Here is a 25,958-nt window from a genome sequence, read left to right on the forward strand (position 1 = left end):
ATAAAAGAGGATTGGTTCCAAGACTAGAATAAACCCAGAGTGTCTCCTAAGTTTGGGAAGCCCACAAAGATGGGTTTCCGAGATTCGGATGATGCCGCTGACTGCAGTTGTTCAAAGCTCAGGTAGATAACCACTGGGTCTGGTTATGATGGAGTGGATTTGTGTAATGGAGGAGAAATAGAGGCTTGCAAAATTCAACTTTTAATAAAACTCAAGTAAAACCATCACACTTACTCTACAGAATATTGTATACACATCAGTGACTCTTTCTCATGAGACCAGGAACCCCATTCAATAGGCAAAAATTTGAAGCTCAGTTTGAACTTTCTAACATCCAAAGAGATTTATAGAAATTTAACCACAACAAAAAAAAGCAAATGATTAGCTTTCTTAAAATTACTTAGAAAAGTTGGTTAGAATGAAAAAGTTTGGGAGACCCAAGGCAAATATTGAGCTCCTAGGTTTTGAAAATAAAGCATGACTTTTAACACTGGGTGAGGCAGTGAGGATTCCTCTCTGAAATTTAGAAAATTCAACAGCTATAGAACTGCAAGGATCTCTAGAAATAAGACAGGGATTCTGCTGAACCAGAAAAATCTAGAGGTCAGTAGAATTGGACTCCGAAGTATTCAAAGAACACATTCAAAGTATTCGAAGTATTCAAAGAGATAAACACATCATCTTTGTCATTAAGAATCAGACTAAGTGAGAAGTTGCCTTCTATGAAAGAAAAAGTAGATACAAAACTCTACAAGAAGAAGACATGGGTAAGCTCTATTTCCAATGCCCAGACAGCACTGAAAGTAAAAATTGAGGCAATCATAAAAAATAATGTCATTTAAGGCTATTCTAAACAATTTACTACATTAACTTATGTAGCAAAATAACCCTATAAAGTAGGTATTGTTTCTTTCATGAGAAAGATGTGTAAACTTAAGGATAGGGAGGTTAAGAAACTCACTAAGGTCATACAACTAATTATACACATTAAAATAATTTTTAAGTTAAAAATCTAATATATTTTCTGTCACTCCTTAAATTATCTACTTAATATATGGACTTCTCAGGACACATACCTTCCACACTGAAGCTGCTTAAATGCTTAAATTCTTCAGAATCATCATATTTTGCTGCTTTGGCACTAGAATCTGTCAATATGATGAAAAAGCCTTTCTTGTTGTATAACTCAAAAGCGCTGTAACCAGGAATCCAGAGGTCCTGATGGTGAAAAAATGTGGCTCTCTGCTGAAAGGCTGAATTCGCTTCCCACAGTTTCAAACGAAGAGCATCATCATCGTGGACACAGAGAAAGTAGTTGGGCCTTTCGGCAGATTCCAGAGAAACAAGTGCCAATGCTGGAAAACAGAGCAGTCTGTTTGACAACTCCCTGGGCTCTCCGGAGAAGGTGGCATTGTAAAATTCACATATAAGGTTGACAAAAACAGAACTGTACAATTGTCATGAATAGTTAATGCCATTCTCAAAGATTTTAGGAATGAATTACAGATCTCTAAAGGAATAAAATAATATTTTAAGGCAATGCATAAGAGTGACAGCTCCAAAAATACCAGTCTTTCACAAGTTCTATTTTTTAAAATAATTGATCATGTTCATGGAGGAAAAAAAAAAAGAAATGTCAACCTGGGACCCCAGAATGTACAACTCCATACAAATAGTTGAATAATTAATTGGACGCACATTTGCACTTGCAAGCTTTAACATTTTCAAATGTGAAAAATCTACAAATGGCTAAATTGGATGATAGAAAAGAAAAAGAAATAGAGAAACAGATCAATTCAGACATGTCACTGCATTTCAATATTACTGAATTCTTAATGAGCAAATGTTCTTTCAAGTGATTTTACTGCATTAAGAAATGACTATTTACTCAACCTTATTGTCTATTTCCCTAGAGATGATCAAAAAGCTAATGAACAACTACAAAGCATTTGAGCAATGTCATGCTTGTTTGTTATGTGTTTTAAAAGTTTCCCTTACATTTGTAAAACCCACGGTATAAGTTTCTTAACTGAGCACTTAGATTTAATTTCTTAGGCATTAATTTCTTCAGGTCTTACTTAATTTGAACCTAAGGATTTTTCTATTAAAAACATTAATTATTTTAAATTATACAATAAAGAGCTCTCTCAAGTCCAATAAATGATTCAAAAAGAATTCATTGTGTCCTAAAATTTACAAACCCTTCTACTGAGCCCTGGAATATGAAAAGAAGAACAAGTGCTCGGGCCTGGTGCACTGGGAAGACCCAGAGGAATCGGGTGGAGAGGGAGGTGGGAGGGGGGATCGGGATGGGGAATACGTGTAACTCTATGGCTGATTCATATCAATGTATGACAAAACCCACTGAAATGTTGTGAAGTAATTAGCCTTCAACTAATTAAAAAATAAATAAATAAATAAGATAAAAATAAAAATTATAAAAGAAAAAATATATAACTAACACATAAACGAGAACATAGACTGTGATAGGTGTTTTCACAGATTAAAAGAACTAAAGGAGCTCTTTTTACACGAATAAAGCAATTTATTTTAACTGGAAAATCAGGAGAGTTCTCAAAATTAGTAGAAGTTAGGTCAGATTCATTCATTCAATAAATATTTCCTATGTTGATAGAACACAACATGCATGGCTCTAAGCAGGGTTGGAATAGTAACAATGTACCCTGAACATCATGCTTCAGAAAGGGACACCAACCATCAGTTAGAACAGATGCCAAATGGATACAACCAGTATAAATCTACAGGGGCAAGCCAGTAAATGTGGGCCCGGGTACCAAGACAGACAAGGCCACATAAGGTAACAGTCTGTCTCAGTGACTGTCTAGACTTTGATTTATGCTCTTAATTTAACTTCCTTGATATTAAATTATGACTTTTTTCTTTAATCTGGCATTAAAATCTTTCACATGTTAATTATCAGCAGACTATTAAAAATAGTCAAAAGTTTCAAATTAAATTCTGTGACTAATAGAATGAAAATTGAAGCTGTGCTTTACCAAGGACCAAAAACCCAACCAAACAATTGCAATTCTAATTGCATCTATATATATGCCAATAGATTAACAAAGAAATGATTTTATATACAAAAGAGAGAGCTGGCTCGTGTGCCAGTGTCTTATTTTATTTCAAATCCTTTAGAGCACCTAGAAAGATGACATAAAGATATTAAATTCCCCAATTAATATTTACTGCATGTATAAATGAAGAGTCAATGAAAAACTACATCATTATTTTCTGTAGCAAATTCTACTTACATGATGCCTTCTCTTTGAAAAGGCCTGGAGTGATCATAAAATTAAAAAATAAATTGCCATGAATACTGCTTCTTGGCAGAGAGAAAATGCTTCCACTGGTCATATTGGCTCCCAGAATAAGGCCAGTCTGCCCATAACTTGCCAGCATATATGGTCCTTCTCCAAGTCCTAATCAAATACAAACGAGAAAATTATAAATTTGCACAGGAGTTTTACATTTCAAGCTGTCATTTCAATGGAATAAATTTTAATAACAAAAGTATTCCAAAATCATTGAGCATTTAAACATTTATTATGAACAAAATAACTGAACTCTTCAAAAAGACTATATCAGGGCTTCCATGGTTGCTCAGTGGTAAAGAATCTGTCTGCCAATGCAGAAGACACAAGTTCAATCCCGAGTCTGGGGAGATCCCACATGACCCAGAGCGACTAAGCCCATGTGCCACAACTATTGAACCTGTGCTCTAGAGCCCTGGAGCCACAATTACTGAGTTCACACACCACAACTGCTGAAGCCCATGACGCCTGGAGCCTGTGCCACCACAACGAGACGCCCACACATTGCAACTCGAGAGACACTCCCACTCTCCACCAGAGAATAGCCAGCACAGCAACGAAGACCCAGCAGAGCCAAAAATAAATGAGTAAATAAAATTATTAAAAAGGATGCATTATATTGATCTGGAATATATACATATGTATTTAGAACATGTCATTTATTTCTTTTGATGTGGACCATTTTTTAAAGATTTTATTGAATTTGTTACAATATCGCTTCTGTTGTTTTTATGTTTTGGGTTTTTGGCCATGAGGCATGTGGGATCTTAGCTTCCTGACCAGGAATTGAACCCGCACCCCCTGCATTGAAAGGCAAAGTCTTAACCACTGGATCACCAGGGAGGTCCCTAGAATATGTGCTTTAGGATATATGTATACATGAATGTGTGTGTGTTTATATATATACACAAATACTTAGCAGTGATGAATAAAGGTTGACTTAAGATTTCTAGACCTCAAATTTTCTCACCTCTATGAAGATGTTTGTCTAGGCAACCTTTCACTTTGATATTTTAAGATTCTACTGTACATAAACTTAAGTTTAGTTCTATCAATGGAAGACATTCTGTTAGTCTTCTAAAAATCATTTCTCCTTAGTAGGTTCATTGCATTAAAACAGAATTCACAGATATGGTATATAATATTTTACTGTTTTGGGAATTATTGAATTTCATCAGTGAGGTATGTCTATAGAGAAGAAAATAAGATGATGCTGAACAGAGAAGTGTCATTTTATGTATGTTATCATTTCTATGCACTTAAATCATTTTATATAAAGTGGAAAATACTGTAGTTAAAAAAAAAAAAAACTAGTTAGTATGTAACTAAACCTGAAACTCAAACTAATATTTCTAAGAACTTCATCTTATAAAGAAAAGTATATAATTTATTTTAAAAGCTCACTGACATTCAAAATAAACTTATGCATTGTTTTATGACAACAAGGTTAGTTTACCTTCAACCCAATCTATGATGTTTAATGTTTTAAAAAAAGTGAGGTACTCTAAAAATTTGATATTTCTTCTGAATTATCCAAATTAAATCACATAATTATTAGCTGTGTACTTTTTACAGTTATATTTAGATATTTATGTTGTAGGTTATATAAAATTCTAATATAGGTGATTTCATAAAAGATCAATCTGGTTGCCCTCAGTGAATTTAATTTTTCCTCTTTTCTCCACTTTTTATCTCAAGGACAGTTTTCCTTTCCCAGACTATCCTTATGATGGAGTGGAAAAAAATCGGAGAAATCAACCACCTGGGTTTTTCCCCTTTCAGGACCAAGACCAGGCATAAGAGAAGAGGAGAAGATAATTGAATTAGAGGGTTTAAAATTCTCCCAAACAGGAAGGAGAACAAGACCCAAAATTTCCATCACAAGGGCCAGGAGAAGGGGTTATAGAACAAGTTATTCTCAAGCACTGTCCCACCCACTGACTCATCAACAAGACACTTCAACTTTGAGGAGCTGGAAACACTTCTAAGCCGTGACGAAAGAGCTTTAGTAAGGACCCAGACACGGTTGGGCTTAGATGGTCAAAAATCCACCTACAGTGTGGGAGACCTGGGTTGCGAAGCTCCCTTGGAGAAAGAAACAGCTACCCACTTCAGAATTCTTGCCTGGAGAATTCAATGGACAGAGGTGCCTGACAGGCCATGGGGTCGAAACAGTCAGACACTACTGAGCAACTTTCGCTTTCAGACACCTTGAGTACACATAGAGATTTGAACATCTTTGCTCCCACACCAAGATGGAACTGATCAGATACAGTGAAGACTTTAGGAGTAGTTACAAATGTAGACCCTGCACAGTTTCTCTGGGAGCTAATATCTATAACATCCAAATAGAACTACATCATCATCTCCACCACCTCCAAGTTCATTCTCTAGGAAAGACAGAAGTAACTTAGACTTTTAAGAAGAAAATATACATAAACTTATAAATACATAGATTTGTGCGAATATGTAAATAATGTACAAATGAGTACATAAATGTATAAATTATGAAATACAATTCAAAATGAAGAAGACATATACAAATACTGCTTGTAAGCTCCAAGCACCCTCAGGCACAGATGTCCAAGAGGAGAATAGGAGAAAGGAGACAGACCACTAAACAAAATATTTTCTCCCCTACAAGACAAGTGCCTTCCTACAACAACATGAAGGGACAATTGTCATCTGAGAAATCCATTTGTATAAAAAAATGAAAGCTTCTGAATCAACTCCCAGTTAATGGATATCTTGCATGTGAATTGTTTTCCTGCATTTTCACTAGCAATTGAGGGCAAAAGTCATTGACTTTATCATTAATCTTCTGTAGGGAGAATTATAATTTCTGTATACTAAAAGCAATCATTTCCTGTATTGATTATTTAAACAGTATTCAGTATATCCGATCTGATAGAAGCACTCTGAAATTAAAAACTTATGTAACAATTTTTAGCAAAATATTGAAGTCTTCTACTCCTTGCAGCAACAGAACCTTTATATTTTTAGCAAATTCCATAAAAATGAATATGAAACTATTATAGAAAGTCTCTGTGTGAAGGGTTATAAACTCATCTCAGCGGCAACCTCTGAAGTTTCCTACTTTTAAAAACATTTCCTCCTATAGAGTCACAGTCTTTTATCTCTGCATTTGTTTTGAATAATTTAAGTATTTTAATAACATAGTGTCCAGAGAAAACACCAGCTATGACTGGGCAAAGACTAGGTAATTTTACAATGGTTGTGAAATTGAGATGAAACAAATTAAGGATAACCATTTTAAATGATTTATTTTTATTAGCATCAACAATTTCCACAATTCTTCATTTCCCTTCAATTATCCAGCTTAGGCATCGCATTCTTCCCACAATCTCTTCCTCTCCTTGGCAGGCTGACTCTATCGCCTATTACTTTGATCACAGGAAACAGAATCTCTGTCACTCATGACAGAAAATGTCCCTTGCTCACCCTCTGAATACTACCAATACAGTGTTAACAAATGAAACTAGAAGAGCTGATTTGAAGAATCTTGTAACACCTTAGAAGAAAGAAATGCAGTGGATTAACTGACAAAAAGTAGTACATCTGAAACAGCAAGAGGTAGAAATTCAGTATTCATAGAAAATTCTGCTTCTGTTTCCAAGAGACTGCAGAAGGAACACCAGGAAGTATAAAGGCACAGATGGAGATTTTTCACGGCCGAGCTGTATGAGGCAGGAATTCCTAAGTGAGGGAGTTACTGGCGTTTTTTCTCCTATTACGGTCTTCACGTTGTGTTAGAGCACATGATAAAGATGTGCTGTGGTCCTCCCTCGACTGGGACGTGCTAACCATTACCAGACAGTGCAGCACAGAGATCAAACTCATTGGTTCGGACTTAGATTGTTCATAAACCCATTTACCACATTTTGGCTATATGACTTGGACCAAGTTATTTCATTCATCTACACTCAATTTCTTCCTTTGTAAAGTGTTAATAATAATACTAATAGTAATGTTATGCTTTTCAGGCATATTTTGAAGCTTAAATTATATGATAAAAATATCATTAATGCAACAAAAACTATTGTTAGTATTAGGGATTTGTTGTTGTTCAGTCACTAAGTTGTGTCTGACTTTTTGTGACTCCATGGACTGCAGCACAGCAGGCTCCTCTGACTAAAACGTCCATTTTCTTTTTAACGTATCATCTCTATTTTACTAAAATTTTCTGGCTTTCTTTGTACTTTTATAGTTGACATTTCTCCCTGGCTCATTTGGTTTGGGTTTTTTCTGTAATGGGTCAGCTCTCCTATAACTGTTAATCTAACCTATTCATCATGGATTTTTGCCCAGTTACTAATAAAACGGACACCTCCCTGGATCATCTTTTTTTTGTCTGAAGTAGGTTTCAGTGGCTAGGCCTTCCTCATCAAATAGGTTTGACAAAAAGCAGCATCGGTTCTGCTAATGTCTGGCATTTTCAATGAGGATATAGCTCTCAGTTTCTTACATCTATGCCTTGGTTTTAGGCAGCACCTTCTGTTAGCCTCATTGACTCATTGGAAAAGACCCTGATGCTGGAAAATATTGAAGGCAGGAGGAGAAGGGGACAACAGAGGATGAGATGGTTGGATGGCATCACCAACTCGATGGACATTAGTTTGAGTAAACTCCGGGAGTTGGTGATGGACAGGGAGGCCTAGCATGCTGCAGTCCATGGGGTCACGAAGAGTCAGACATAACTGAGTGACTGAACTGAACTGACTCCTTTTAGACTTCCTGTTGCAAATTTGAATGCTTGGGGGACTAGGATACTTTCATTATTACTAAATCAGTTCTCATTCTGATAATATATAAATAATTATTTTCTGTAAAATGACAGCTAAATTTCTATATTATTATTTCTTTCTATAATTTCCACAGCATAATAGAGTTCAAACAATGCCCATTTTTATTCGTAATGGTAAGAGGTATGTATATCCTTCATCCTTTTTACCAAAAAAATTAGCTAACTTTACTCATTCATTCATTCCTTCACATTATTCTAGGACTACTAGGAGCTTCCTTGATGCTGAGAACTTAGTTACAACACTCTATTGTTTTTCAAGGGAATAAATTTTAACACAAATACTTAGAAATTTAGATACATTTTAGAAGGCGATGGCTTTCATTGCGTCATACAGTTGACACAAACAACATGATTTGAACTGTGCAAGTCCACTTCTAAGCAGATTTGCTTCAGTAGGAAATATATAGCACTGTGGGGTTCGCTGGTGGCTTCAATGGTAAGAATCTGCCTGCCAGTGCAGGAGACGTGGATTTGATTCCTGGGTTGGAAGATCCTCTAGAGAAGGAAATGGCAACCCATGCTAGCATTCTAGCCTGGGAAATTCCATGGACAGAGGAGCCTGGTGGGCTACAGTCCATGGGGTCACAAAAGAGTTAGACACAATTTAAGCAACTGAACAGTACAATCCATGGTCAATTGAATCCGAGAACGTAGAACTGTGAATATGAGGGTGACCAATTGCAGAGGGTTAGTGCCTTCAACCCCACCTTGTTCCAGGATTAACTGTATGCCAGATTATGAACTATTCATACTTTGTTCCCAGAAAAGTTGTTCAAAAACTGTGAATCCAAAGATACATTTAATAAAATAGTATACTGATATTCTTTATATGTCACATACCTTCATTGTAGTAGTCACAATCAAGTGCTAAAAGGGTAAAAGAAGAAATGTTAAACTAAGTAAGAATCTGACCACTTAGCTTGAATATGTACAAAATATGATTTACCAATAACCAGGTGAAAGAACTCAATGACATCATTATTTGGGAATTTTCTATGAGCTAAGAGGATTCTTTAAGAGTACTGTGTAATCGTGCACCCCAATGTTCATTGCAGCACTGTTTATAATAGCCAGGACATGGAAGCAACCTAGATGCCCATCAGCAGATGAATGGATAAGGAAGCTGTGGTACATATACACCATGGAATATTACTCAGCCATTAAAAAGAATTCATTTGAACCAGTCCTAATGAGATGGATGAAACTGGAGCCCCATACAGAGTGAAGTAAGCCAGAAAGATAAAGAACATTACAGCATACTAACGCATATATATGGAATTTAGAAAGATGGTAACGATAACCCTATATGCAAAACAGAAAAAGAGACACAGAAATACAGAACAGACTTTTGAACTCTGTGGGAGAATGTGAGGGTGGGATATTTCAAAAGAACAGCATGTATACTATCTATGGTGAAACAGATCCCCAGCCCAGGTGGGATGCATGAGACAAGTGCTCGGGCCTGGTGCACTGGGAAGACCCAGAGGAATCGGGTGGAGAGGGAGGTGGGAGGGGGAATTGGGATGGGGAATACATGTAAATCTATGGCTGATTCATATCGATGTATGACAAAACCCACTGAAATGTTGTGAAGTAATTAGCCTCCAACTAATAAAAAATTAAAAAAAAAAAGAGTACTCTGTAATAATTTATTAAATTTCCTAAGATTATTTTATAAGTAGGCAAATATATTAGCCAATCTATAGTCTGCTGAAAGTGTTAAAATCATAAGCTGTTTATCAGATGGTGTACTATCTATAGGAGTAAATGAAAAGTTTAAAAGGTCAAATCTGAATACAAATTCAAAATGATGTTTTTAAAACAATGTTTCTTATCACTAGAACAGTGGAATTTCATAGCCATAGGAGAGAGAGAAACAATTTCTCCAAGGATGGTACATAATTTATAGTGCAAATGTTACAGTGATAAGTCAAACACAGAACAGAAAAACTTACTTCAAAGTTTCTTTTATAAACCCTTTAGCTATACTACAATTTATATACCTTGTCAAAAGAATATAAAATTTACTTATCTTAAATTTGATGTCCATGAGTTCCATGGTATCACTTCTAAGATAAGACAACATGAATCTCCTCATAAGCTTCCCACCTAATGATGATGTTCTAATTAGGGTACTCACAACAAACAGTAGATGATCTCCAATGAACAGAAACCCCTTCCTGGCAACACTTGTATGCATACGCTGCTACGCTTGTGCATAAACATTCACAGTCCCCACCAAGGTTACAGTTACACGTGTCTTCATGACAATTTTTAGCAAAGGAAGTGACATCAATCTGCAATGAAGTAAAAGATAAATTAATTTCAAAACGTACTAACTACAGTTGATTAAAATTCAGCCTTCTAAAAGAAAACTAACTGGTAGATTTTCAAAATTTGCTATAATCAGCTTAACACTGCCACCTAGAGAGTTCTAAATATCTCAAACCTCTATTTGCCCAAAAGAATTTATTAGGCAAATGTAAGATCAAAGAACTAGCAAAACAGGGAATAGGACTGACAAATACAATTTCAATATCTTCAATACAACAGATTCATATTTTGTAGAAGCTCATTGTTTCATTATTGGCATATTTGCCTGGCATTAAAAGAATGTTCTGCTTCCAAACGTACTTTGTTTTTAATAATATCTTAAACTACTTTTAAAACTTCTATTGGGACCTAAAATTGTTATGTTGGAAAGACATTTAGAAGGTTAATTTCTAAATAAATTACATTCCATCTTGGGATGTGCTTCTAAAAGTATTTTAAATGTGCCACTAATAATCATTTTAAACTATACTTTGGGTTAAGGAGAAAAATGCAATGGTGTTGTTCTCTGCAGAAAACCACACATTTATAGCTTTGATAATGGACATAAAAATGTTTTGTAAGCAGAAAAAGACCATTAACAAATATGTACAATGTACTCTGTTAATAAGATGGCATGAGGAAGAATGTAAATCACCTAATGTGCCAGTTCTACAGAAAAACAAATTACCAAATCGGTCTTCCTAATAAGGGTTAGGTAGTACACCTAAAAAACCAGTGGGCATTTAAATAATTTGTCCAGTTAATCGCAATATTAAGACACTGAAGTACTTGTTTAAGTCAGAAAGTTTAATAAAGTACTCACTTACCATATTGCGACAAGGAGCAAAAACATCACTGTACAAAATGGAACATTCTTTCTTGGCATAAGGAAATTTGTTTTGATGCGCCTCACAGGGTTTAAATGATTCAACTGGGGTTTCGCACTGTGGAAAAAGTTAAGGGAGAAAAGAAAGTTTTTAATGAGGAAATTTCTGAAGCTGAAACCAGAGTAACCTAGCCTGACTTCAACCACTACAATCATATCTAATATATTCTCATTCTTTTAGACAGACTTTACTGAAAGTACCTGTGCTCAGCCAGTTCATGTTAATAGCATATATTATTTTTGAAAGTAACTAAATTTACTATTAAAACCATGACAATATTAGAGAGTGACGTTAAATAATTTTTAAACTGTCAACTGTAGTGTTACATGACAAAAAAAATTTCATAAGCAAATTATTCCTTTCCTTTTAACTTGCACGTCTTTCATTTCTATCACAAGCCATCCTCTGAGGAGTCACATATACTCAAGCAACTACAGCTTACCTCCCAGATACTCAGCAATTTGGTCCCTGCCTCTTCTAATTCACATCCCTCAAACTGGCCTGGAAAAGGTGATCATTGATCTCCTCCTTACTAAATATAAAGGCAACTTTTCAGTCTCATCTCATCTGATCTCTCCCTATCTCTGACCCTGTGTAGTACTTTGCCCTTCTTACATGGCTCACGTGTTTCTGGCGGCAACATTTTCTGGTGGGTTTCCTCCTAATTCATTCGCTGCTATTCCCCTTCCTCATTCCACTTCCCTTCTCTGCAAGGCTTGACCTTCAAGTCTCTATTTTTTTCATTCTATATACTTCTCATGCCTTCAGCAGACTCTGTGACCCCATGGACTATACAGTCCATGGAATTCTGCAGGCCAGAATACTGGAGTGGGTAGCCTTTCCCTTCTCCAGGGGATCTTCCCAATCCAGGAATTGAACCCACGTCTCCTGCATTGTGGGTGGATTCTTTACCAGCTAAGCCACAAGGGAAGCTCCCTGTATATAATAGTAACTGCCGAATCCCAGATCTCTTTTCTGAAATCTCCAAACTTGGACATTTCCATATTTCCATTCCAGAACTCTTTTCTAAAATCTCATTTCCACATAAAATCTCTGTCACTTCTCTCTCAACATACCCTGACCTGTACTTTTCTTTACACTATTGTCTTGTCCCCACTGCTCCCTCCCACCAGCTTTCCTCTTTGCCCTGTCTAGTGGAAGGGCACCAGTGTCTAACCAGTAATCCAGGAAGATAGGAGACTTTCCTGAATTCTTCAGTTCAATACTTCATTTTGCAATCCTTTCAACAGAGTCTGATGTTTCAGGTGTCTCTCAAATTTGGACAGTTTGCTAAATATTCTAAATGTAACATTTCTTAGTTGGATTATAAGAGCCTAACTAGTTAAGAGACTTCGAGTCTAGATCCTAGCACACAAATATTGCAGCCCTATATTTTGCATTCCAGCCATTCCCTACTTCAGACCATTTACAACAGACATAATGAATTGCATAAAATTCCTGTAAGGTACCATACTCAAATCATGAACTCCTTATTGCCAAATTCAGACTTAAATTGAAGAAAGTATGGAAAACCACTAGGCCACTCAGGTTTGACCTAAATCAAACCGGTTAATGATTATGCACTGGAAGTGACAAATATATTCAAGGGATTAGACCTGATAGACAGAGTGCCTGAAAAACTATGGACAGAAGTTTGTAACACTATATAAGAGGCAGTGATCAAAACCATCCCCAAAAAAAGAAATTCATAAGGGAAAAAGGTTGTCTGAGAAAGCCTTACAGCTAGCAGAGGAGAGAAGAGAAGCTAAAGGCAAAGGAGAAAAGGAAAGACATACCCATCTGACTGCAGAGTTCCAAAGAATAGCAAGGAGAGATAAGAAGGCCTTCCTCAGTGATCAGTGCAAAAAAATAAAGGAAACAATAGAATGGGAAAGACTAGAGATCTCTTCAAGAAAATGAGAGATACCAAGGGAACATTTCATGCAAAGGTGGGCACAATAAAGAACAGGAACAGTATGGACCTAACAGAAGCAGAAGGTATTAAGAGGTGGCAAGAATACACAGAAGAACTATACAAAAAAGATCTTCACGACCCAGATAATCATGATGATGTGACAACTCACCTAGAGCCAGACATCCTGGAATGTGAAGTCAAGTGGGCCTTAGGAAGCATCACACGAACAAAGCTAGTGGAGGTAATGGAATTCTAGCTGAGCTATTTCAAATCCTAAAAGATGATGCTGTGAAAGTGCTACACTCAATATGCCAGTAAATTTGGAAAACTCAGCAGCAGCCACAGGACTGGAAAGGTCAGTTTTCATTCCAGTCCCAAAGAAGGGAAATGCCAAAAAATGTTCAAACTACCACACAATTGCACTCACTATATATGCTAACAAGTAATGTTCAAAATTCTCCAAGTTAGGCTTCAACACTACACGAACCAAGAACTTCCAGATGTTCAAGTTGGATTTAGAAAAGACAGAAGAACAAGAGATCAAATTGCCAACATCTGTTGGATCATAGAGAAAGCAAGAGAATTCCAGAAAAACATCTACTTCTGCTTCATTGACTACCCTAAAGCCTTTGACTGTGGGTCATAACAAACTGGAAAGCTCTTAAAGAGAAGGGGATACCAGACCACCTTCCTCCTGTGAAATCTGTATGCAGAACAAGAAGAAACAGTTAGAACCAGACATGGAACAATGGACTGGTTCAAAACTGGGAAAGGAGTATGTCAAGACTATATGTTGTTACCTTGTTTATTTAACTTCTATGCAGAGTCCATCAGAGTCATTTGAAATGCTGGGCTGGATGACTCACAAGCTGGAATCAAGATTGTGGGGAGAAATATCAATAATCTCAGATATGCAGATGACACCATCCTTATGGAAGAAAGCAAAGAGGAACTAAACTGTTTCACCTTCTTGATGAAGGTGAAACAGGAGCGTGAAAAAGCTGGCTTAAAACTCAACATTCAAAAAATGAAGATCATGGCATCCAGTCCCATCACTTCATGGCATATAGATGGGGAAACAGTGGAAACAGTGACAGATTTTATTTTCTTGGGCTCCAAAATCACTGCAGATGGTGACTGCATCTATGGGATTAAGATGCTTACTCCTTGGAAGAAAAACTATGACCAACCTAGAGAGCAAAGTACAGACATTACTTTGCCAGCAAAAATGTCTGCCTAGTCACAGCTATGGTTTTTCCAGTAGTCATGTATGGATGTGAGAGCTGGACCTTAAGAAGGCTGAGTGCTGAAGAATTGATGCTTTTGAACTGTGGTGTTGGAGAAGACTCTCGAGAGTCCCTTGGACTGCAAGGAGATCAAATCAGTCCTGAATATTCATTGGAAGGACTGATGCTGAAGCTGAAGCTCCAATACTTTGACCACCTGTTGTGAAGAACTGACTCTTTAGAAAAGACCCTGACGCCATGAAAGCATCAGAAGCTGAAAGCAGAAGGAGAAGGGGACGACAGAGGACAAAATAGTTAGATGGCATGACCGACTCAATGGACATGAGTTTGAGCAGGCTCCAGGAGATGGTGAAGGACAGGGAAGCCTGGCATGCTGCAGTCCGTGGGGTCACAGAGAGTCAGACACGACTGAGCGACTGAACAACAACCACCACTCTGCTCAGGCTTCCCAGGTGGCGCTAGTGGTAGAGAACCTGCCTGCCAATGTAGGAAACGTGAGAGACACGGGTTCAATCCGTGGCTCGGGAAAATCCCCTGCAGGAGGCCATGACAACTCACTCCTGTATTCTCCCCTGGAAAATCCCGTGGAGAGAGGAGCCTGAAGGACTACAGTCCGTGGGCTCACACACACTCGGACACGACAGAAGCAACTTAGCACGCAGGCACCATACTCGCTCTAGTCTTCCTGACACCTTCCAAAGGGCTGCTCCTTCCTTTGCCGCTACCCTCTTTCCCATCACCTTCAGTTTTATTGCTCCTGTGAGTCTTGTGAGAATCATCTCAATGGCATCTTCCTTTGACCACAAACTCCATGTTGTATGCACCTATATCAAAGCACCTGTCTCATAGTACCGTTGTTAATTTTTCTACCTCATCTGCTAAACTAAATTCCCAAGGGCAGTGGCTATGTTTTAATTATATTATGTGTTCATTTCTCTTGGAAAACATTAAGTGCTAAACAGAACTTACTGAATGAAATTTTTTTTCCAGCTTTGTCCATTAGGTATAAATGAGTTTAAAATTCTTTGACTAGTACAAATATTTAAGTATGATTATAAATTAAGTATTCCTTAATTCATTTTGTATCAAAAAATAAAATCTTTATACTTTTTAATGTAGACCACAACAAAATAAACTGCTTAAATATTACTAAATTGGGTGAATGTTTAACCCTAATTCCCTTTTAATTTTTTAAAGAGATTTAGATATATTAGTAAACTAGGCAAAATAGTAAAACAACTAATCAAATAGTAACCAACCAGGAAATTGTAGTTGTAGACTCTATTTTTAGTTAGAAAAAATAGGTTTAAGAAAAAAGAAGAAGAAAAGAGTAGAACAAATTTCCATTTTGACTATTTTCTTAGTTCAGCGTTTCTCAGATTGTATCCCATAGAAAACTATTTCTTTGAGAACTGATATACAAAAACATAAGCTCTGTGTCAGTAAATGTGGGAATTCCTTCAAACACATCCCTCCCCTGGAGGCATATAATGCCTCAGGAAATTCTTCAAAAAAGAAATATGCCTGACTTAAGTCATCCTAACTGCTCCCTAAGGCCAGGAATTCACTCTTTACCCCTCCCCACCTCACACACAGCCTTGTCTGGAGAACAAATGTTAAGAAATTTCACCTTCATTTATTCATTACCTTGAGTTGACAAAAGATACATCATTAGAAATACAAATATATTGAAAGAGCATTAGAAAGGAAAATCATGAGATTAGAAGATGAGAATTTGACCATCATCTCTGTGACTTTCTGGATACACAATAGTAGACAAGTAATTTAACCTTCCTAAGCCTCAGTTTCTTCATCTATAATATGCAGTCAATACCCTTTACATTAACAGATTGTCACAAGGATTGCATGAGAAATTAAATGTAAAAGAAGTTTGAGTTTGTCAACTATAAATTACTACACAAATATTACATAAAATAGTATTACCTAAATAAATTTTCCTGTAAAAATAAAATGTTTTAGTGGATAAATACTCCAGAAAATATTTGTTTTGTTCTAAAATATAATATGTATTCCACTTACCTGTCCTAATGCCCAACTATCTCCAAATACCTGGGCATTTCTCACTTCTAAGTTATTGGATGTGGTCATATCATTTGAAGTACATTTGTCAAAGTTTCCACATAATCCTGATAATTTGTTCTAAAGTAAAAGAAAATTACCATGAAATATTCTATATTCATTTCAACATTTAAGGACTAAAATTTTAAACATCTAAAACAATAAAAATTTCTAATAATATTTAGTACAATATTTAATAATAAGCAATCATTAAAACAATGTAAAATATAAATTGAAAAGGACTGTAAACAATCCAGATTGAGTATTCAACTGGATAAACAACAGACTGAGTATTAATGGATAAAACAAAATAGTACATCCATACAACAAGAGCATCAACCAGCAGTAAGCAGGAACAAACAATTAATTCATTCAAAAATATGAATGAATCTTGAATGTGTTCCATCAAGTCAAAGAAGCCAGACCTGAAAAACTATATATTGCATGATTTCATTTATCCTGTATCCAGAAAAGGCAAGACTATACAGTGGTTGCCCAGGGTGAAGGGTAAGAAGTAGCAATTGACAATAAAAGGGCAACACAGAAGAAATTTGGAAGCTGACAGATCTGTTCTTTCTAGAACTGTGGTGGTGGATACACAACTCCATGCATGTGTTAAAATTCATAGAACTGCAGATCATAAAAATAAATTATTTTACATTTTTAAAGACTTTTACTGAATGTATGCTTAAGAATATCCAGAAAGTGGATGAAAAGATGGATGTAAATTGTAATAAATCCAACTGTATTACAAACAATATCATATAACCATGCTGTAGGGAGTGGGAATAAAAGAAGCTGAACTAAGTAACTTTGGAAAACTGGATACTGTAAGGTTGAAGTTAAAAAGAATGGTATGCAACACTTGGTAAAGTTACTCTTCCCTGTGATCTGACTTAGTTATTCTAAAAATATAACATTTCTCAAAGGAAAACATCAATCATTTTATTTCCATAAAACATTAAAAAGTCAAATGTAATTTCATTTCTTGTATCTCATTTGGATTGACCTACAAAGTAGGTTGACTTACCTTCCACTGTGGTCCAACTTTGATATGGATGGTTGTCTTTTCATCCCAAAGAACAGTGATGTCTTTCTCTGGAAAGTATACCACCGTGTAGTACCCTGCCTTCCACAACTGATACGTTGGGTTTTTTTCCAGAAAAAAACCCGATGGTTTCTTCAAAAAAAGAGAAAAAACATAATAAAGAAAAAAAAAGAATTTCTTATTTTCTCACCAAAATGCAAACATTAATTAAATTAATATCCATTAATAAGTATCTATGTACTAGCATTTTTGCTTAGCCCTATCTATCCTCAATTTTATAATGAAAGACAAAACAAATGAATAAAATAGGAAAAACATAAAATTGATAACAAGACACAAACTGGTAGATAGGCTCAACATAGATAAATGGGCAAAGAGAAAAATGTATTTCAGTTATAGAGAAGAGCACAGACAAGGCATGGACATACAGTATATTAGGTGGCTATACCTGCTGAGCCAACAACTCTATATTGATGGTCAATAAATATGATTGAGTACCAAAAATGTCAATGGACATGAATCTGAGCAAACTCCAGGAGATAGTGAAGGACAGGGAAGCCTAATGTGCTGCAGTCCATGGGGCCACAAAGAGTCAGACAGGACTCAGAGACAACAACCACCAAAAATGTATGACTTTGCATAATTGAAAAACGTAAGCACAAAATGTGTGTGTGTCTGTCTATAGAGAAAGAGAAAGAGGTGGTAGGGAGGATGAGGAGATGAACTTCCATCAAAGGAACTTAGGAAGGCTTCTTGCAAAAGGTATGACATATATTATTGATCTGTAAGAGATCATAAATAGGAAAATAAAAAGGGATGGAAAATACAATGAGGAAAGAAATCATTGCAAGCAAAGGGAATCAGCTAAATAAAGGCTTGGGGGGGCAGGAAGGTCAAGATTTTTACAGAACTAGAGAAACCACAGATAGCTACAGCATGGATTCCATGACAAGCATAGTCTGAGACCCTTTGCCATCAACTTTCCCATTACAGTCAATGGCTGTTATTTCATATGCAAAATGCCCTCAACAGAGGATTTTTTTTTTTTTTTTTTTTTTTTTTTTTTTTTTTTTATTAGTTGGAGGCTAATTACTTCACAACATTTCAGTGGGTTTTGTCATACATTGATATGAATCAGCCATAGATTTACACGTATTCCCCATCCCGATCCCCCCTCCCACCTCCCTCTCCACCCGATTCCTCTGGGTCTTCCCAGTGCACCAGGCCCGAGCACTTGTCTCATGCATCCCACCTGGGCTGGTGATCTGTTTCACCATAGATAGTATACATGCTGTTCTTTTGAAACATCCCACCCTCACCTTCTCCCACAGAGTTCAAAAGTCTGTTCTGTATTTCTGTGTCTCTTTTTCTGTTTTGCATATAGGGTTATCGTTACCATCTTTCTAAATTCCATATATATGTGTTAATATGCTGTAATGTTCTTTATCTTTCTGGCTTACTTCACTCTGTATAAGGGGCTCCAGTTTCATCCATCTCATTAGGACTGATTCAAATGAATTCTTTTTAACGGCTGAGTAATATTCCATGGTGTATATGTACCACAGCTTCCTTATCCATTCATCTGCTGATGGGCATCTAGGTTGCTTCCATGTCCTGGCTATTATAAACAGTGCTGCGATGAACATTGGGGTGCATGTGTCTCTTTCAGATCTGGTTTCCTCAGTGTGTATGCCCAGAAGTGGGATTGCTGGGTCATATGGCAGTTCTATTTCCAGTTTTTTAAGGAATCTCCACACTGTTTCCATAGTGGCTGTACTAGTTTGCATTCCCACCAAACAGGTTGTAAGAGGGTTCCCTTTCTCCACACCCTCTCCAGCATTTATTGCTTTGTAGACTTTGGATAGCAGCATTCGACTGGGTTGTAATTGGTACCTCATTGTGGTTTGATTTGCATTTCTCTAATAATGAGTTGATTGTTGAGCACCTTTTCATGTGTTGTTAGCCATCTGTATGTCTTCTTTGGGAGAAATGTCTGTTTAGTTCTTGGCCCACTTTTTGATTTGGGGTCATTTATTTTTCTGGAATTGAGCTGCAGGAGTTGCTTGTATATTTTTGAGATTAATCCTTTGTCTGTTTCTTCATTTGCTATTATTTTCTCCCATTCTGAAGGCTGTCTTTTCATCTTGCGTATAGTTTCCTTTGCTGTGCAAAAGCTTTTTAAGTTTCATTAGGTCCCATTTGTTTAGTTTTGCTTTTATTTCCAATATTCTGGGAGGTGGGTCATAGAGGATCTTGCTGTGATTTATGTCGGAGAGTGTTTTGCCTATGTTCTCCTCTAGGAGTTTTATAGTTTCTGGTCTTACATTTAGATCTTTAATCCATTTTGAGTTTATTTTTGTGTATGGTGTTAGAAAGTGTTCTAGTTTCATTCTTTTACAAGTGGTTGACCAGTTTTCCCAGCACCACTTGTTAAAGAGGTTGTCTTTTTTCCATTGTATATCCTTGCCTCCTTTGTCAAAGATAAGGTGTCCATAGGTTCGTGGATTTATCTCTGGGCTTTCTATTCTGTTCCATTGATCTATATTTCTGTCTTTGTGCCAGTACCATACTGTCTTGATGACTGTGGCTTTGTAGTAGAGTCTGAAGTCAGGCAGGTTGATTCCTCCAGTTCCATTCTTTTTTCTCAAGATTGCTTTGGCTATTCGAGGTTTTTTGTATTTCCATACAAATTGTGAAATTATTTGTTCTAGTTCTGTGAAAAATACCGTTGGTAGCTTGATAGGGATTGCATTGAATCTATAGATTGCTTTGGGTAGAATAGCCATTTTGACAATATTGATTCTTCCAATCCATGAACACGGTATGTTTCTCCATCTGTTTGTGTCCTCTTTGATTTCTTTCATCAGTGTTTTTTATTTTCTATGTATAGGTCTTTTGTTTCTTTAGGTAGATATACTCCTAAGTATTTTATTCTTTTTGTTGCAATGGTGAATGGTATTGTTTCCTTAATTTCTCTTTCTGTTTTTCATTGTTAGTATATAGGAATGCAAGGGATTTCTGTGTGTTAATTTTATATCCTGCAACTTTACTATATTCATTGATTAGCTCTAGTAATTTTCTGGTAGAGTCTTTAGGGTTTTCTATGTAGAGGATCATGTCATCTGCAAACAGTGAGAGTTTCACTTCTTCTTTTCCTATCTGGATTCCTTTTACTTCTTTTTCTGCTCTGATTGCTGTGGCCAAAACTTCCAACACTATGTTGAATAGTAGTGGTGAGAGTGGGCACCCTTGTCTTGTTCCTGATTTCAGGGGAAATGCTTTCAATTTTTCACCATTGAGGGTGATGCTTGCTGTGGGTTTGTCATATATAGCTTTTATTATGTTGAGGTATGTTCCTTCTATTCCTGCTTTTTGGAGAGTTTTAATCATAAATGAGTGTTGAATTTTGTCAAAGGCTTTCTCTGCATCTATTGAGATAATCATATGGTTTTTATCTTTCAATTTGTTAATGTGGTGTATTACATTGATTGATTTGCGGATATTGAAGAATCCTTGCATTCCTGGGATAAAGCCCACTTGATCGTGGTGTATGATTTTTTTAATATGTTGTTGGATTCTGTTTGCTAGAATTTTGTTAAGGATTTTTGCATCTATGTTCATCAGTGATATTGGCCTGTAGTTTTCTTTTTTTGTGGCATCTTTGTCTGGTTTTGGAATTAGGGTGATGGTGGCCTCATAGAATGAGTTTGGAAGCTTACCTTCATCTGCAATTTTCTGGAAGAGTTTGAGTAAGATAGGTGTTAGCTCTTCTCTAAATTTTTGGTAGAATTCAGCTGTGAAGCCATCTGGTCCTGGGCTTTTGTTTGCTGGAAGATTTTTGATGACAGTTTCGATTTCCTTGCTTGTGATGGGTCTGTTAAGATCTTCTATTTCTTCCTGGTTCAGTTTTGGAAAGTTATACTTTTCTAAGAATTTGTCCATTTCATCCAAGTTGTCCATTTTATTGGCATAGAGCTGCTGGTAGTAGTCTCTTATGATCCTTTGTATTTCAGTGTTGTCTGTTGTGATCTCTCCATTTTCATTTCTAATTTTGTTAATTTGGTTTTTCTCTCTTTGTTTCTTAATGAGTCTTGCTAATGGTTTGTCAATTTTGTTTATTTTTTCAAAAAACCAGCTTTTAGCTTTGTTGATTTTTGCTATGGTCTCTTTAGTTTCTTTTGCATTTATTTCTGCCCTGATTTTTAAGATTTCTTTCCTTCTGCTAACTCTGGGGTTCTTCATTTCTTCCTTCTCTAATTGCTTTAGGTGTAGAGTTAGGTTATTTATTTGGCTTTTTTCTTGTTTCTTGATGTAAGCCTGTAATGCTATGAACCTTCCCCTTAGCACTGCTTTTACAGTGTCCCATAGGTTTTGGGTTGTTGTGTTTTCATTTTCATTCATTTCTATACATATTTTGATTTCTTTTTTGATTTCTTCTATGATTTGTTGGTTATTCAGAAGCGTGTTATTTAGCCTCCATATGTTTGAATTTTTAACAATTTTTTTCCTGTAATTGAGATCTAATCTTACTGCACTGTGGTCAGAAAAGATGACTGGAATGATTTCAATTTTTTTTGAATTTTCCAAGACCAGATTTATGGCCCAGGATGAGATCTATTCTGGAGAAGGTTCCGTGCACTTGAGAAAAAGGTGAAGTTGCTTGTTTTGGGGTGAAATGTCCTATAGATATCAATTAGGTCTAGCTGGTCCATTGTGTCATTTAAAGTTTGTGTTTCCTTGTTAATTTTCTGTTTAGTTGATCTATCCATAGTTGTGAGTGGGGTATTAAAGTCTCCCGCTATTATTGTGTTACTATTAATTTCCTCTTTCATACTCGTTAGTGTTTGCCGTACATATTGCGGTGCTCCTATGTTGGGTGCATATATATTTATAATTGTTATATCTTCTTCTTGGATTGATCCTTTGATCATTATGTAGTGTCCTTCTTTGTCTCTTTTCACAGCCTTTATTTGAAAGTCTATTTTATCTGATATGAGTATTGCGACTCCTGCTTTCTTTTGGTCTCCATTTGCATGAAATATTTTTTTCCAGCCCTTCACTTTTAGTCTGTATGTGTCTCTTGTTTTGAGGTGGGTCTCTTGTAGACAGCATATATGGGGGTCTTGTTTTTGTATCCATTCAGCCAATCTTTGTCTTTTGGTTGGGGCATTCAACCCATTTACATTTAAGGTAATTATTGATAGGTGTGGTCCCGTTGCCATTTACTTTGTTGTTTTGGGTTCACGTTTATACAACCTTTCTGCATTTCCTGTCTAGAGAAGATCCTTTAGCATTTGTTGAAGAGCTGGTTTGGTGGTGCTGGATTCTCTCAGCTTTTGCTTATCTGTAAAGCTTTTGAGTTCTCCTTCATATCTAACAGAGGATTTTTAATAGTAAAGTGACAGATGATGTTTGTGTACTAAAAGAAAGTAATGTGTGTGCTAGAAAGGATGGAATCTATTGGGAAAATTTAGAGTACCTTCAACCTAAAGTGAGAATATGCAGTGTTCTTTATGGGTAAGAGCTATACCCTATAAAAGATTATGCTGACTCTAAACTGAAATTAACTCACATAATAATTTTTAAAATGCATGGTTAAATCAAAGCAAATAAAGCAAATTTTTAACCAGAAGCAAAATTAAAATTGTGAAGGAGATATGAAATCCTTTGGTTATTTTTCCTCCCAAGTAATAACAAAAGCATAGTTTGGGAAACACTGTACTAGAGTGTACATTTTATAAATCTTTCATATGGTAAATTATATAAACTCATATTCACAAGAAGTTTTCAGTCTCCTAGACAAACATCATACTTGCAAGTGCTCAGTATATTGTATAGGACAGTAAATATTTTGTTAGTGGACCCTACCTAACCTCATTTCTTTCTGCTTCCAAGTACCAAGTTGGAGTTATGGGCAATGTCCTCAGTACCTATAAGGGTCTGCGTTCAACCTGGAAGTATACTTGTGTCCAAGTAAGCAAGGCATTAAGTAATAAAGAAAAAACACTATGGCAAGTCAAGAAAGACTACAAAACAAAGGGAAAAAATTCCTGTTTTCATCAAGGGGGTATACATTTTCATTTCACAAGGTCCACAAAATGTAGCATACCAGTCCGCCATATCACTCTCTGCCATAGAATCTATTTTTATCATTTTGATTATACTTTTCAGGACCTTTTCATCATCTGATTTGTCTTTGGCTTTATTATCTGTCTTCCTCCCTTTGTGAATGTTAGCTCCTAGAAAGATGCACTTTGTCAAGTTTATGGCAGTATCTGCACCTTCCAGATCAAGGGTAACTCATATATTTTTAATACCTTCTTGCACTGGCCTACTCAGAGTTCCCGGCTTCCAGCCTGAGCAGCAATAATCAAAGGAAGTAAGTGAAATGCTTGTGGCTTAGAGCTCCTTTCCAATCCATGAAACACTTTGTCATGTATTTTCCTATTAAACTTCCCTCGGGCTGGTTGACATATCACTGGAACATAAAATAAATTTTTGGATAAGATTATCGGACTTCCTTCAGATTGGTTTTGTATTAGTTATCCTAATGTAAAAGCTCATCCTCTATATTTGCCTATAGAGCTAAATCCTTCATTTTTATTAGACAGGGCAGTTTGCTATAAGAGAACAATCCTCTTTGGTCAGAAAGAGATACTGTACTTCTTTTTTTTCAGATTAGGAAGCAAAGATGTTTCTTCTTATAAGGATGAAGTATTATGCATTGCCCAAAATAGAGACCTCCACTTCAGAGGAGAATTACAGCACTGTAAATACACTCGAGTGATGTTAGAAAATAAGTTATAAAAGTGAAGAATTAAAAATTTTAAAATACAGCTTAAATAAACTCATATTTATATCCTACATACTTGATAAAACTAGAATTGTATATTTATTGAAAAAATAACAGCTTTTTTTCCCTTCCCCTAAATGAGCAATCCATCTGCCATAAAATAAATGGTACTTATTTTCACTTTTGATGTTCAAGAAAACATATTAACCAGGGATTTGTTAGGGTCAAACTATTTTTATGATTTTTCTTCATCTTCCTTTATACTTCACAACTGATATGAAGGAGATTCATCAACAGCTCCATTCAGGTGAAAAATGCAAGATGAAAGTTACACAGAGCTGCAATTACCACTTCAAAAATGTGTCAAACAGTCTTTATAAGAGCATTTACTATTTTCAGTATTTCTTTTTTTTTTTAAACACATCCTTTTTCTTGGACTTCCCTGGTGGCTCAGACAGTGAAGTGTCTGCCTACAATGCGGGAGACCCGGTTTCAATCCCTGGGTTGGGAAGACCCTCTGGAAAAGGAAATGGCAACCCACTCCAGCATTCTTGCCTGGAAAATCCCATGGACAGAGGAGCCTGGTAGGCTACAGTCCATGGGGTCGCAAAGAGTCGGACAAACAGTCTTTATAAGAGCATTTACTGTTTTCAGTTTTTCTCTTTTTTAAAACACATCCTTTTTCTTAGAGAAAACTTTCACCAGTAAATGAATATCCAGCTGAAGGCTACCCCAAACTGCAGTAATTATTTCAAAAAGATGTCAACATGACCTATACTGTTTTACTCAAATCATGCTCACTGCCTGGTTGGTCTCAACATTTCTGACTAGGACATGAGCTCTGATCTAGGGCACCAATTCTCAAATGTTAGTGTACAGAAGAATTTGGGGTACCATTAAAATATTGATTGTCATCAGCTTCAGCCATTCTAATACCTGAGGTGGAGTTCACAAACCAGCTCTTATAATTAATATTCTAGGTGATTTGAATGCAGAATTTTTGCAAACCAGACTGAGAAATGCTCATCTAAAAATTCAGAAATAGGCCACTTTTAAAGGCCATATGTCAAATTATGTTGCTTAATTCCAAAATGTCTTCCTTGTAAAGTAAGTTCAAATATATTACACAGCCGTCCTATCGACTGCCCTTGTCCCTAAGCTTCCTGCATGAAGGTCAGTGTGGACACTCATCCCCAAATCTCTTTGCCTCACCCTTCCTCCCCCATCCCTATCCACCTCCACCAAACTAGACTGCTTGAGTTCTCCAAACATGCCATTTTATCTTTCAACTCTGTTCCTTTCAACATGACTGTTCCTCTGTACTATCCTTCTATGTTCTCTCCTCACCTGGCTAACCTTTAAAGACTCGGTTCCAATCATTTTCCCCAAAGCATGTCTTCTGAGCCTTCAAAAATAAGGAGGATGAAGGTGAGGAGGAGAGGAATTTCCTGAAATACATCTTTCATTTAACTCTCATATGAACTTAGGAAGTGGGTTTCATAATCATCCCAAATTT

The 25,958-nt window shown here is 36.3% G+C and overlaps 1 protein-coding gene across 1 annotated transcript in view; it reads right to left on the bottom strand.

Moving 5' to 3' along the window:
* OTOGL (otogelin like) overlaps positions 1 to 25,958 on the bottom strand; it is a 173,140-nt gene that overhangs the window by 59,678 nt on the left and 87,504 nt on the right. Inside the window, exons 27-33 of the mRNA XM_043447277.1 lie at positions 17,632 to 17,781; positions 16,563 to 16,682; positions 11,301 to 11,417; positions 10,301 to 10,457; positions 9,001 to 9,027; positions 3,276 to 3,443; positions 1,077 to 1,355 (exon numbers count right to left, since the gene is read on the bottom strand). Coding sequence (XP_043303212.1) covers positions 1,077 to 1,355; positions 3,276 to 3,443; positions 9,001 to 9,027; positions 10,301 to 10,457; positions 11,301 to 11,417; positions 16,563 to 16,682; positions 17,632 to 17,781 — 1,018 coding nt within the window. The remainder of the gene's footprint in view (positions 1 to 1,076; positions 1,356 to 3,275; positions 3,444 to 9,000; positions 9,028 to 10,300; positions 10,458 to 11,300; positions 11,418 to 16,562; positions 16,683 to 17,631; positions 17,782 to 25,958) is intronic.

The sequence above is a fragment of the Cervus canadensis genome, chromosome 25, assembly GCF_019320065.1.
Source record: "Cervus canadensis isolate Bull #8, Minnesota chromosome 25, ASM1932006v1, whole genome shotgun sequence".
Classification (NCBI taxonomy): Eukaryota; Metazoa; Chordata; class Mammalia; order Artiodactyla; family Cervidae; genus Cervus; species Cervus canadensis.